Here is a 14,555-nt window from a genome sequence, read left to right as displayed (position 1 = left end):
CAATCCAAAAGGCATATATGGGGGTGGCAACAGTGCCATACCAAATTCCTATTCAAAGCCAGGATGCCAAACACTTAAAGGGCAGCCAATGTCATTTGTTTGTGCATAGCAGAATTCTTCTTGGGTTCTGGGCAGCTTCAAACAGCAGCCACCTGTCAACCACTAGTTCCTTCAACCTTCAAGGATTCCTATAATTACTCCTGAATAATCACCTTTTTTCTCGGCTACCTCCCTCTTCATCTTGGCTACCTAAAGGCCTCTCAATTGCCTTTTCCCACTCCCTCTGGAAAAGCCAGGATCCCCTCCACATACCTTGCAGTCACCCACAGACATGGATGCCAGATACAGAACCATGAGCATAGCATGTGGTCACAGATTATAGGACTTGCAGTCCAGCAACATCTGGGCAGCCATAGTTCTCCAGCTCTGCCCCAGCAGGCCTCTCCCTGCTGTCAATCTTCTGTTAATCCACACCATACATTTTAAGCAGCCTTATACCACTTTAACTGCCCCCCCCCCATTAAGTGATCCTGAGAACAGTGGTTTGTTAAGGGTTCTTTGAGGAAATGGTAGTTCTGTGAGGGGTAAATTACAATTTCCAGTATTCTTTTTTGGGGGGTAGGGGGAGAGCCATGATAGCTAAAGTGGTATAAATGTGCTTTAGCTGTATGGGGCGGATGTGGCCTTACCTGGGGGGATAGGGAGAGCAACCACAGTACAGTCCTAACCATGTGTACTCCAAAGCAAGTCCTACGGAATTTAAAGGAGCTTTCTCCCAACCCTGCAGCTCTAGCCCCTTGGCGAACTCAGCCAGAGTTACTTGGGAGTGCAGATGCACAAGACCAGACTGCAAGGGCTGCCCAAGAGGGGGGGGGGGATCCACCCACTGAGTGCCATCCCCACACTGCTTCAGTGATGGAAGAAGCCACACCGGTTGGAGTTTCCCTTGATGCATTTTTTTTTTAAAGGGAGAGGAATATCCCTGCGATTTGGGCAGAGACCCAACATAAAATGCGGAAGCTCCTTCTCCCTCCGCACCGACCCGCCCGGTTCCCCCGATACGCCCCCCCCCTCCTCTCCCGAGCTCCTTACCGGCCTGCAGCGAGGGACCCTCACCAACAGGGGCACAGATATCGGGGGAGGGCTGCTCCTGCTGAGGCCGCAGCTCCTCCCCGGCCGGCCCAGGGGTAGCGGCGGCGGCGGCGGCGGCAGCAGAGGCAGCGCCGGGGCCCTGGGAGTACTTGATGTCGCGGAAGAACTTCTTCGTCTCGCGCAGGTTGTGCTGCAGCCGCGCCAGGTGCCGGTTGTAATGGCCGAAGGCGCGGCACAGCTCGCGGCTCAACCCTCCGCCGCCGCCGCCGCCGCCGGAGCCCCGGGTCGAGGGGCCTCCCGTGCCCCCCGACATCTCGCCCGCGGCGGCGTCCGCCTCAGAGCTCTCCCCCCACCACGGCGGCGACTCGGGGGATGCCAGGCTGTTCTGGCGCCGCCTGGGCCACGGGCTCGGCCTCCTCCTCTGCCTGCAGCGTCGCACCGAGCCGCACTGCGCACGGAACGGAACCTTTATCCGGGCGCTCTGGCGGGGAGGTGGCGGCGGCGGCGGCGGCCGGGGGCGGACCCCATTCCGCGCGCTGGCTCGCCTTGCACTGTGGGGGATGTAGTCGCCGCTTCCCTCTTGTTGCAGAGTAGCGGAACTGCACCCTCTTGGAGGGCGGGGAGAGGGCGGGTGAGGGCCTTTCCGAAAGGCACTCTGGGATTTGTAGTCTTCTGCCGGGAGACTCCCCACTTCAGTTTACAAGTCAAAGGATCAGTGCCGGATTTACGTATAAGCTAAGCAAGTTACAATATAGTGTAGGCCCCACTCTCCGGGGCGGGGGGGATTAAAGCGGGGGGGGGGGGAATCTGGATGTACATTTCCAAAATATAAGATAAATAACAAATAAAATAAAACCTGCATACAGCAACAGCGCCAAATGGCTTTAGATACCTATTAGGTCCATAAATTACAATATATTCAACACAAACAAGGGACAATTTGTTGACAAAGGACAGCTGGACATATAAAGGGCCCCATTACCTTCAGTAGCTTAGGGCCCCATCAAACCTAAATCCACCCCGGACGCTGGGCTTGCAGGGTTGGCAATGCCTCCAATTAAATGCAAATGGCATATATGGGGGGGGGGGAGAGAGACACTGAATAGGAATGTTGAAAAAGTAACGTTTGAAGCCATAAGATACTGCTTTGGGGTGGTTTTAGAAACACTTCGCTTGTCACAGTAAATGCTAAAAAAACAAACCTACTGTTATGTACTGAGTTGAATAGGATCCAAACTGCAGCAGTCTGATTGGTCCTAGAACAATAGGATACAAATTGCAGCAGTCTGATTGGTCCTAGAACAATAGGATTCAGAATGCAGCAGTCTGATTGGTCCTAGAGCAATGCAGCAGTATGATTGGTTGGCAGGAACCACCCAATCATGCTCCAGATATAAGTGAATCCACAACCTGATTGGCTTACAGTAGAATTCCAGAATTAGCCAATCATGTGCAGCCCATTGTGTAAATAATGTATATAAAGCAGATACTTTGAGGGGACATCCATTCATTCCTCCTCACCACTATGAGCTGAATAAAGAGCATGAAATCACTTTGCAACTCTGAGTATATTTCACCTACAATCTAAGACCAGAGGTCAGCAAACTTTTTCAGCAGGGGACCAGTGCACTGTCTCTCAGACCTTGGGGGGGGGGGCGGACTATATTTTTGGGGAAAAGAATGAACAAATTCCTATGCCCCACAAATAACCCAGAGATGCATTTTAAATAAAAGGACACATTCCACTCATGTAAAAGCACACAGATTCCTGAACCGTCTGTGGGCCGGATTTAGGAGGCAATTGGGCCAGATCCAGCCCCTGGGCCTTAGTTTGCCTACCCATGATCAAAGAAATTTGCCTCCATGAGGAGAACAAACCTTTCCGTGCAGAGCAAAGCTAACCAAAATTGCTTGAAAGTATATCCTACTGAATTCAAAAGAGTTTACGCCCAGGTATGCGATATTAGGATTGCAGCAGTAACCTCCTTCCCTTTAGAGTTGCTCCTAGAAAGAGAAACAAGACATCTTGTGACATCTTGAAGAATAACATATTTGTTGTGACATGAGCTTTTGTGGGCTCTTTCATCTTTTGCTGCAACAGACTTAATACGACTTGTCTTCTGAAGTTGTCATTGTAAGGATGAGCCCGTTTATATTGAGACCCTACCTGCCCATGGATGGGGCGTGGGTGGCGCTGTGGGTTAAACCACAGAGCCTAGGACTTGCCAATGAGAAGGTCGGCAGTTCGAATCCCCGTGACGGGGTGAGCTCCCGTTGCTCGGTCCCAGCTCCTGCCCACCTAGCAGTTCGAAAGCACGTCAAAGTGCAAGTAGATAAATAGGTACCGCTCCGGCGGGAAGGTAAACAGCATTTCCGTGCACTGCTCTGGTTCGCCAGAAGTGGCTTAGTCATGCTGGCCACATGAACCGGAAGCTGTACGCCGGCTCCCTCGGCCAAAAAAGCGAGATGAGTGCCGCAACCCCAGAGTTGGTCATGACTGGACCTAATGGTCAGGGGTCCCTTTACCTCACCTACCCATGGACTCTGTCGCCCAAGTGGTGCATGCTCTGGTTATCTCCCGCTTGGACTACTGCAATGCGCTCTATGTCACCTTTGAAGGTAACTCGGAAACTGCAACTAATCCAGAATGTGGCAGCTAGGCTGGTGACCGGGAGCAGCCGCCAAAACCATATAATACCGGTCCTGAAAGACCTACATTGGCTCCCAGTACATTTCTAAATACAATTCAAAGTGTTGGTGCTGACCTTTAAAACCCTAAACAGCCCATACCTGAAGGAGCATCTCCACTTCCATTGTTCAGCCTGGGCACTGAGATCCAGCACCGAGGACTGACCCCTGCCCAAACTCATAACAATACTAACCTTCATTTAATGTGGAGAGTTATTTTTCTGTTTGCCTGGGGATCTGTGTAATGTGGTGGGCTTGAATGTTCTATTCTATCTCCAAAGTTCTTACAGCAAAATACTTCTTACATTTTAAAGCTTATTATTAGGGATCAACCGGAGAAGAGTTTTCTGTAACAAACTGAGCCTGACCAATTACAGGGAATTCTTTTTTTTTTTTAATACAATTTTTATTGGGTTTTTACATTTTATAAAGACACACACACAAAAAGACAAAGACAACACATATACAATTTCATACCCTTACTTTCTTTACCCTCTTTCCCTGACTTCCCCCCACCCCCTCTTCATACATCCCAATTCCGATAATTAGTTCAGCAAGTTCTTATCTATAATCTTAAACATATTATTATTATTTTTAAAACTTAGCTCTTTTTACTTGTCCACATTTAATTTATCCAATTCTCTTATAAACATTAAATCCTTTTTCTAAGGTCGACCTAACTTCCCTTCCACGAATTTCTCCCTTTATTATATTAATTATAGGTCACAATGGCCAAATACAAAAATCATAAAATTTTGAAATTCTATTCTCCCCTCCCTCCCTATCCCGGTTTCCATCCCTTCCCAAGCAAATGTCCACAAAAACAGTTCCTAGCCCGGATTCCTCACATCCAAGGCCTTCAATTCTCTGTCAGTCTCTCTCTGCCGATTTTGTTGGTAATCCTTTTTGTTGGTCCTCAGGTCTCGAAGGAGTTCTGTCACAGTCACATCAAATTATCTTCCATCCAAAATGTTTAAAAGCAATTGCTGCAAAAGGTCAGCTGCTCTCCCATACTCAAAGAGGAAGTCCCGATCATGTTTCTTTATTCTTTTAAATTCCAGTATTCCAAGTACTCCAGGGACTTCCTTCCTCATCTTTCTCATCTTTCGCAGATTTGTAATCCAAAGATCTTCTTCTTTATTTTCTGACGATATAGGCTTCTGGTTGGTATTTTCCACCTGTACTTTCTCCACTCCTTCTTTCCTCTCCGCCAATTCCAAAGATGTCTCTTCTGGTTCAGCTGCAGATTTTTTATCAGTCGAATCCTTTATGCATTCAGCAGAGTTGTTTGTTTTAGAATTCAAGGTCATAAGTTCTTTGTTCATAGCCGTACTCTGCTCTTGCAAGATTCCCACGAGAAAAAACATTTTTTCTATCTCTGCCAGTAATTTTCCCTCTGCAGCCATTGTAATGTCTCTAGTTCCCCCTAGGGGGATTCCAATTGCTTAATAGTCCTTTTCCAACAATCCGTTACTTTGTTGTTTATTACTACTTTGTTTCCAACCACCTCAATTCAAATGTAACACCTTTAGTTCAGAGAGTTATTAAATAGCAAAGTTCTTGACTTTAACCGCCCGTTTGACAGCTCCTTTGACAGCTGTCAAACTCCTTATTCTTTTTCCCCGGCACACGCACAGGACGCTCCCGGGTTCGGGGGGGGGGGAGTTACACAAAAACTTCCAAAATTCCTCCCTTTCTCTCCAGCACAAAGACTTCTTCTGTCAAATTCATGGAAATATCTTTTATCTAGCACCAAAAAGACAGTAATCTCTCCACCTTAGTTCTCCAATCCTTGCTTTAGATCGTTTGTAGGTAGGGGGGGTGCGGACTTCCCTTTAGCACATCCCCCGGTCGTGCCGAATTCAAAGGTAAAAATTTTAAAGTCCAAATTCCATTCTACTCACGGGTTGTTTGTTTTCCAGTCCAAATTTTGGGGAAAAAGTCAGCGCTCTCCGGCCATGGCTCGCGGCTTCGCTCCACTGAAGTAGCGGTCTACTCACAGCACCACGCCGCTCTCCGTACCCTCTCCGTAGCCTTTAAAAAGGCTCTTCGTGGTTCGGGGAGGGCGCTTAAGGTGCCCGCCGAGTCACCAAGTCCGCAGGCTTCCGCGCCTGCGGTTTCTAAGGGTCCCCGCGTCGCCGGCGCGGCAAGACCCGTCTTCAGCAGAGCCGATTCCCTCCGGAGCTCGGAGGGAATCCGCCATTAACCGATCGCGCTAACCCGGAAGTCAATTACAGGAAATTCTTACTTGTAGTCCTTAAATAATTTCATTGCTCTACTTGATAATTCATATTATTAATTATCTGAAACATTTTGAAAAGCTACTTAAAATAAGGTTACCAGACGTCCCCGTTTCCCAGAGACAGTCCCCAGATTTACAGATCAGTCCCCATACAAAATCCATTGAAGTTGAAAAGTGTCCCCGGATTCATTGAAAAAAATCTGGTAACCTTAACTTAAAAGCTATTATAAAAAGTTTACTATAGCAATGAATAGCTCTCAGAATGATTTCTTACTTCCTGCATTTAGACCTGGATAAAATCCAAAAAGCACTTCAAGTATGAGAAAAGGAAAATGCAAACATTCAGTTATCTCAAAATATAAAACTGAATGTTTGGAGAGTCCTGCAATGTAAATAGAAACTCTAGTTACAAGATAGAAACTCTAGTTACAAGTAATTGATTCATGGCAAATCACAACATAATTCTCAAAATTCATAGACTAATAAGGAAACCATCTCCTTTGTTTAATTAGAGCAATTGCTTTCAGCAGTCCTAGATGACAGATGCAGACAAATTCCATACAATTCTCCCCTTTATATTTGTGGAAAAAAATGCTACAGAGGATCCCATATTTTTCAACTCTTTTATTTTTGGAAGTTGACATGTATGTCACTTTATATGAAGTTCTTCTGATTTGCAAAACAACTTTGAAACAGAAATGTAGTACAGTAAACAGCTGTATTTCTTACCATGTTAACAAAAAAACAATAAGCAAATGTATTTTTATATGCATGTGACAGATTATCTTGGTAAAATTAATCCTTTTTGGATTCTTGTTCTCTGGACAAATTGATTTATACTGGATGTAAAAATGAAAACCAACTGTAACTGGAATTTTGTAATCTGGAAACATCTCCCCCCCCCTTTTTTTTTTTTTACTGGTATGCCTTTATTGGTTAATTGTATTTCAGTTAATGGCCAAAGAAATAAACTTTGATTGATTGATGAGACAGATTTAACCTCCAAATGATTTAAGTTCTTTGATTCTCCCTTCAAAGGCTGAAGTAGCTAGGAACATGATGCTTCTTGTAAATTGCTATTTAAAGAAAAATGAAGAAAAATCCACATATTAGTTAAACCAGATCCTTTCTCATCCTTGCTGACCAAATGCATGCTAATTTGGAAATTAAAAAGGTAAAGGGACCCCTGACCATTAGGTCCAGTCGTGGCTGACTCTGGGGTTTCGGCGCTCATCTCGCTTTATTGGCCGAGGGAGCCGGCGTACAGCTTCCGGGTCATGTGGCCAACATGACTAAGCCGCTTCTGGTGAACCAGAGCAGCGCACGGAAACGCTGTTTACCTTCCCACTGGAGCGGTACCTATTTATCTACTTGCACTTTGACGTGCTTTCGAACTGCTAGGTGGGCAGGAAATTTGGAAGTTAGCTGGGTTCATATTTCAACAGCTGTCTAGAAAAATGGAACAAACTGCAAGATGAAACTTGAAAAATCCTAACTGCCTTCATTATTAACACATGATGCACATACAGCACCAAGAGGCTTCCCCACTCTCACATTTTTGATGAAAATCACAACACAATATAGGAGGGAAGGTAGATGCAAAGGAAAATATCACATAAGAAGAGCTTTGCTGGATTGGACCAAAGGCTTATCTGTATAATCCAGCATCCTGAGTGCAGAAGCATTCTTCCTACTTATGATTCCCAGCGATGATTATTCAGATTTCTCCTGATTTGTAGGAGAAATATGGATGTCAAGGGAAGAACAGGCTTTGCATAGCAAGGATTGTGAGATGGTACAAAACAATAAGACACATTATTCATTACATTTATCTCACCTCTGATCCTAGTGCTCAAATTCAGATTATTATAAACTGAACCTCATATTTCTCTGTGTTTTTCTTTACAAAAGCAGCAATAGTAAAACTAATCACAGTCACTGAGACAAGCTTTGTGAAAAAATGCAACATTATTAAACCGAGGGAGTCTATTTGGATCCCCGTCAATATGCATTCTGGATAATTTGGTTTATAAAAGCAATATTATCTGCCTAGACACATACCCATCTTCTGGGTAGAGGATGTGGCTCTTCACATTTCCCATACAATAAAAAATGGCCTCCTTTATTCCTGCTCCTTTTTTAATGACCTTCAGTGCCCTTTGGCCATTATGATCTCACATGAGCTGAAAGGATGATTTGTGCAAAAATTACCCACACCATTAAATTGGATTTTTGTGTGACAGCTCAAGTTTTCTTATTTCCTGCAGGGAATTTAGAGGCAACGTCTTATTTCTCCCAGTCGTAAGTCATAAGATCATCTCAACTCATTGGCTCAAATGCCAATTCACACAAACAAAGCCCAACCCTATGTATGTTTACTCAGAAGTAAGGCACACTGATTTCAGCAGGATCACAGCTTTATGCACCATAATGTACTTCTTGTGCATGGTGCCCAACTGAATCATTTGAATGTGTAGAGGCGTGTTCTCAGAAGTTCTTTTTCAAAAGAACAGAAATTGGACTATTCGTCTGCGGATGTGTTTTTCTGCTTGTTGAAGAAATGGTAAGCAGGTTGTGCAGGGAGCTGGTTACTGGATGAATATACAACCCAGCACTGAGCATGTACATCACCAATTTTGCAGTTTATCTATATTGCTGTTTGGTGCAACACTGTACCCTATACATGAAAATTAATGGAAGAGAGATCTAGTCACAACTGTGAGCTATGATATCTAAAAATCACTTTTGTGTTTCAAAGGCAATATACCTCTGAATAGTAGGAGTGGGTGTGTGGAAACCATGGATAAGAGCTGTTGCCTTTGTTCCTTGTTTGTGGGCTTCCCAGAAGGATCTGTTGGAAAAAGGATGCTGCACTAGGTCACATCTGGCAGAAATATTATATTCTTATGATGTACTGAATCCTGCTTATTGAAATGATAGCTTCTTGGTATTGTTCACCAGGTCACTGTGTGAGCCAGAAGCGGTAAGGCCTCAAGGGGGAGCCACTATTACTTTTGTCCTTCTCTTCTGTTGGATTGTAGAGGTTCAAGCCCCATTTTCTTTCTAAGCAAGAAGATGAAAACTGCCACCTCACCATTGCAGCACACTCAGCTTGCATAGCCAGGATCGGTCCGGCTCCCCGGCTCTTAATCTCCAAATGCTATGTACAGAACAAAGATCCAGTCATTGTCATCTCAGAGTTATTTCAGGGTTGTCGTCCTGAGACAACAACCACTGACTACACAGGCATGGAATTCATTGAGCCTTTCTTACGTCAATAGATGTCTTTATGGCAGCAGATCCCCTACCACCCTGCACACACCAGAGATAAACCAGAGATTGCTTAGGTGTTTACTAAATCCTAGAGGAAAGTGAGATAAGCTATTGGACAATGATCTTGCCAGAGGCTGTGGACTTTCTTTCAGCTTGTTCTAGTTCTCTGATTCACTCTGTAAACATGTTTAGAACCACTAGGGCTGATGTGAGTTCAGGGGTTAGTAGCCCAGAATATGGGATGCTGGTGGCGCTGTGGTCTAAACCACTGAGCATCTTGGGCTTGCCGATCGGAAGGTCGGTGGTTCGAATCCCCGCAACAGGGTGAGCTCCCGTTGCTCAGTCCCAGCTCCTGCCAACCTAGCAGTTCAAAAAGTGCAAGTAGATAAATAGGTACCGCTCCAGCAGGAAGGTAAACTGCGTTTCTGTGCGCTGCTCTGGTTTCGGTGTTCCGTTGTGCCAGAAGCGGCTTAGTCATGCTGGCCACATGACCCAGAAAAACAGTCTGCAGACAAACGCCGGCTCCCTCGGCCTGTAAAGCGAGATGAGCGGTGCAACCCCAGAGTCGTCTGTGACTGGACTTAACTGTCAGGGGTCCTTTACCTTTACAGTACCTTTAGCCCAGGATAACTGGATGTGTTGGTGACTGGTTGGAAACCCAGGATAACTGATCTTATGTTGCTTTTGCTACCTTCTTCATATGCTCTCATCTATAGCTGTAAACATGTATATATAGCTATAAACATGTATAAACATGTATAAACATGTATATATATAGATATATAGCTGTATCTGAAGAAGTGTGCATGCACACGAAAGCTCATACCAAGAACTGACTTAGTTGGTCTTTAAGGTGCTACTGGAAGGAATTTGTTTTGTTTTGACTATGGCAGACCAACACGGCTACCTATCTGTAACTGGATCTATAGCTGTAGTTTCTTTCAGCCTTTCAGACATTGCTCATGGCCAGCCCATCCCCCTCATCAGTCTTCTTGCGCCCCTGGGAATCCCTGTGGCAAGATGTTGAAAAATAAACAAAGAAAAAGACCTGCATATTAGTGCATGCTCATTATGAAAGTATGATCCATTTGAGCATTCATTCAGCATGGTGATAGCTCTTAGAGGCAAAGGAAGTAGAACTTATTCCATCAGATGACAATAAGGCTGTGGGCACGCTATACTTTTAAAGCACATTGTTTCTCTCAATGCATGCTGGGCACTGTAATTTGTTAAGAGTGGCTGGGAATTGTAACTCTGTGGGAAGTAAACTACACTGTCCAGAATTCTTTGAGGGAAAGAATGTGTTTTGAATGTGCTTTGAATGTATAGTTTGTACACAGCCTTTAAGAAATATCAGTATTTTGTTTCCTTTGCGTTCCCATTTAAGTAGCTAGTGATACTTGGTATAAATACTCTCAGTAAGAGGCACTTATTGTTCAATGCTTTTTATCATATTGTTTGTGAAGCCTCTACATTATAATCTAAAAGCACATTTTTTTTTCTCTGAGACCTAAAGAGCAGGCAATGGGTAGAATTTTGCCTCTGTCTGGAAAGCTATTATCATATGAAGGTACTGAATAAAACCATTTAAAATGCAACAAGAGTTAAGAACACTTGGGCCCATTGATTTAAGATTTAAATCCGAAGAACATTTAGTAGTAATTCCTATTGAACTCAGAGGGACTTACCTCTGAGTAAGTATGCTTAAGATTTCACTGTATAAGTGCTTAACTCTCTGTTGAATTGAGAGCTCTTGTTTGGACCTCAGAGTGCTTCACCCAAGGGCATGCATGGTTTGGAGCTGTTTAGCTAAGACTCCTTAGATACATGTCCTCTTGAAAACAGACATGCTTGCAACCCCTAGACTCTCTTGGTGGCGGATATGTCTCATTTGCCCATCTGCTCCTCCTGTTAAATTTATGGCATGTAGGAAAGGAATCCAGACACAAGTTTAGGAAACCCTAACAACATTTGGCAGTTCCCAAATGATTACCTAATATAAACTTAAGAAACACTATCTATGTGGCTTTTCTTTCTCCTTCCCTGAATCTTTATATGTATGGAGATGGAAAGAAAATGGGTATGTCGGAATAGAAGAGGTGGGATCTAAATTTTGGGTTTTACCTACTGGGACAGCTGCATGATCTGAAAGAGAATGTTCTGCTGAGTGATATTGCCCTCAGATGTATTTGGTCATAGGGCTGGGAGAGGGTAAAATTGCATTCTATAACACCCTACCTCTTCCCCATAGCTGATCATTTAGACTAATAACAACTAGTTAGTCCTCAGTGGGGCACCTTAGATCAGTTTTATGGGATATGAAAATAGTTTCTCATTGGCAAACATGGATGTAGGTGAGGTCAAGCACTCCAGAAAAACAAAACAAAACAGGAGGCCAGGTATTATTGACACTTGCCTGTACAATTGCCCTAGATTTTTCCTGTATAACAAAATCAATGCTAAGGAGCTCCAAGCAGGAGCCTTTTGTATTAAATTTAATGAAGTGAATGTCCCCAAGGCCCTTTCATAGGAGGTTATCTCTGTCAACCTGGTAAAGTACCCTGCTGTCTCAATGCCTTAAATTTAAAAGTGAATTATGCAGCAGGCACATTAAGGCTTCAGCCTTCATGCAGACTAATGAATATGCTTATAAAGCTATATTAGAGCTATGCATGTAAAAATAACTCTTTACAGAAATAGTCAAGCCAATGAGACCACCTACTAGAACACATCTGTTCTGTGCTGACATAACTTGCAGTACTCAGAAACAGGAAATGCTTTAAAATAAGATGAGAGGAGCTTATGTATCCATCATGGTTCATTTTCATCAGAGCTCTTTCCTTTGGATGAAACAGGTCATTCTGTGGTCTGTTGAAGCAGTTTTCTCAGTGAATCAATCAATTTATGTGAAAGCACTGAAACCTCATATTATGGCCACAGGATGATATGAAGCCCTTAATTAGTTTTCCCCTGATCAAATTGCTGCCAAAAGCACTTGGACTTCCACTTCAGGGGGAAAATAAGTAAGATAAGCTGAGAATTTCGCAGCTGATATGACTGACGCTCCTGCTGAAGCCCTGGCCAACTGCTGGAACATTTGGATGGCTCAGGCCATTGATATGATCGCTGCTAAGCACCCTCTCCTGCTTCATGGAGCCCACTTGGCTCCCTGATATACTCCAGAGCTAAGACAAGGAAACAAGCTAGAAGATGGCTTAAATGTGAGTGAAGGAAAACTCTAGTCGAGTGCAACAAAACACTGGTGAGGGCTCATCATTGGGCCTACCTAGTGGCAGTGAAGGCACCAAAGAAGATATTCTCCATTGAATTGTCATTGTGCCAACTGAGTTGTAAATTGTTTTACTCTGTCTCTGCTGCTTTTATGTCATTTTTACTGACATATTTTTAATTATTTAATTTTAATATATTGCATTTTGCACACTGCCTAGGCAATTATATTGATGGGCAACCAAATACAATCAAATAATTATGAAAATAAAAAGACATCTTTTAATTGCAAAATGTTTTGCTACCCTATCCAGACATTCCTCCCTTTATCTCTTTTGATTCTCTGCTGAAACAACCTGCTTCTCCTTGGTGCACGGTGGGACCAGCCCTGATTGAATCACTTTACAGTGATGGCCGTTCACAGACCAATTAAATTTGTTTCAATGACTTTCACGGGACTAAGATGGCTTATATCAAAGCAGTCTGATTTAAATTATTTATGCACTAGGCTTTTTTGTGTGGTTGGTTCTGTGGAGCCAATATGGCACAGTACCATTGCAAAGAAATAAAAATAAATACATGCGCATATTTACACAACTAGGTTCCCATGGATTTAGCATTTAATGGTTTTTATGGTGAAGGTTCGGATCTTCTGAAAATATTAGCAGTCTATCTACCTGTATGGACTACAATAAGGGTGGAAGCCTCACATACACAGATCAGAGGTAGTCAGACATTCTGATGCAGTGATGGCCAGAGTGACTGCACTGGGCAGAGCCATAGATGTATTGCATTTGATAAGTGAGTGCGGCAAGTCCATTTGGCTATTTTTCTTTTCAGTTACACTCCTATAATAAATGTTTATTTTTCCAAATCTTGGATAAGTAAGTTTACACTAACACATTTGACATTGCAGTGGTCAAAATGCCACTATACCATATTTGGTCAAAATGGCTGTTTTCAGTGTAGCGTTAGTATTGAACTACTGCAGTGGTGTGGTGACCTGAACAGCTAATTATGCAATTACATACCATGGTGGGTCACAACTCTGCAAGGAAATGGAATTTATTGCCAATGCCACATCATAAATGCCCTTCACCCCAGTTCTGCACAGTGGCTCATCACATAATCAAGGCTATGGTTCTCAAGCCACCTTCTCTAAACTTACTTCATTGAATTATATTGCATTTTTCTAGAATGTGTAGTTTAGCACAGCAGCCCATGGGGCTTAATCAAGATTAAAAAGATAGTGTGGGAGTACTAGACTTGGTCTTCTGTTCTGAACTCATCATCAGCCTCAAACAATAGTCTGAAGTTATTGATTATAATGTGCTACCATTTTCTGCCTGGACCACAAAGCTTGTGGGCATTTTAAAAGGCAGATCTATAGTTATAGCAATTCACAAATTTAGGGTCAGCAAAGGTTATCATCATTCTTAGGAGCAGAACAAGACTGCCTGGTACCCAAGGATTTTGTTGCCGAAGCAGCTAATGCCTCTGTCATCACTGGATTCAGGTGTGGCCTTTGATGTCCTACAAATGTATCACAATATGCAAATGGAGTATCATTGTGTTTCAAATTATATACACCAACAAACACTGATATATGTCAAATAACAAAGAGGCAAATGAAAGGGTAACACAATTCCAAGAGGATGTTACTTACAGACAGAACACTGAGTCACATATTGCTGACAGTGGCCACCTGCTTTCTTATTTTAGGCCTCCTTTGCATATGACATTTTGCTTTTAGGATTGTATAGAGTAGGCTGGATCAGAGACAAAGTGGGAGATTGTAGGAAGTATATCATAGAGAGCCTACAATACATCACAGACTGCCCAGCTTTTAAAGAAAGGAATACCCACCCTTGTCCACTAGTGGGAGGAAGCCCAGGTATGCTGCCTTGAGCTTCTTGTTGGTGGGGGTGAGCACAGGATACAAATAAGATTTTCCCTTTTTTCCTTGTGTGGTTTTGACAAAGTCTGGGGACGAGTCTCTATTCTGCACAGATTCTGGTACATCGCAGTCTGA

At 43.5% G+C, this 14,555-nt stretch overlaps 1 protein-coding gene and 1 long non-coding RNA gene across 2 annotated transcripts in view; both read right to left on the bottom strand.

Moving 5' to 3' along the window:
* The window catches only part of DSTYK (dual serine/threonine and tyrosine protein kinase), a 38,530-nt gene extending 36,964 nt beyond the window's left edge, over positions 1 to 1,566 (bottom strand). The window contains exon 1 of the mRNA XM_081865213.1: positions 1,093 to 1,566. Within this exon, the coding sequence (XP_081721339.1) occupies positions 1,093 to 1,405 (313 nt within the window). The 5' untranslated portion in view covers positions 1,406 to 1,566. The remainder of the gene's footprint in view (positions 1 to 1,092) is intronic.
* Positions 1,567 to 9,696: 8,130 nt separating this feature from the next.
* On the bottom strand, positions 9,697 to 14,491 carry LOC309343599. The gene is made up of 3 exons (XR_014157350.1): positions 14,390 to 14,491; positions 10,214 to 10,305; positions 9,697 to 10,000 (listed from the first exon to the last, which is right to left on the bottom strand). It is a non-coding gene; the product is annotated as an uncharacterized lncRNA (long non-coding RNA).
* Positions 14,492 to 14,555: the final 64 nt, after the last annotated feature.

This window comes from Podarcis erhardii (assembly GCF_964252035.2).
Source record: "Podarcis erhardii genome assembly, chromosome: 6".
In the NCBI taxonomy this organism is placed as follows: Eukaryota; Metazoa; Chordata; class Lepidosauria; order Squamata; family Lacertidae; genus Podarcis; species Podarcis erhardii.
The sequence above is the reverse complement of the archived record's forward strand: the minus strand, read 5'-3'. Positions and strand labels throughout refer to the sequence as shown.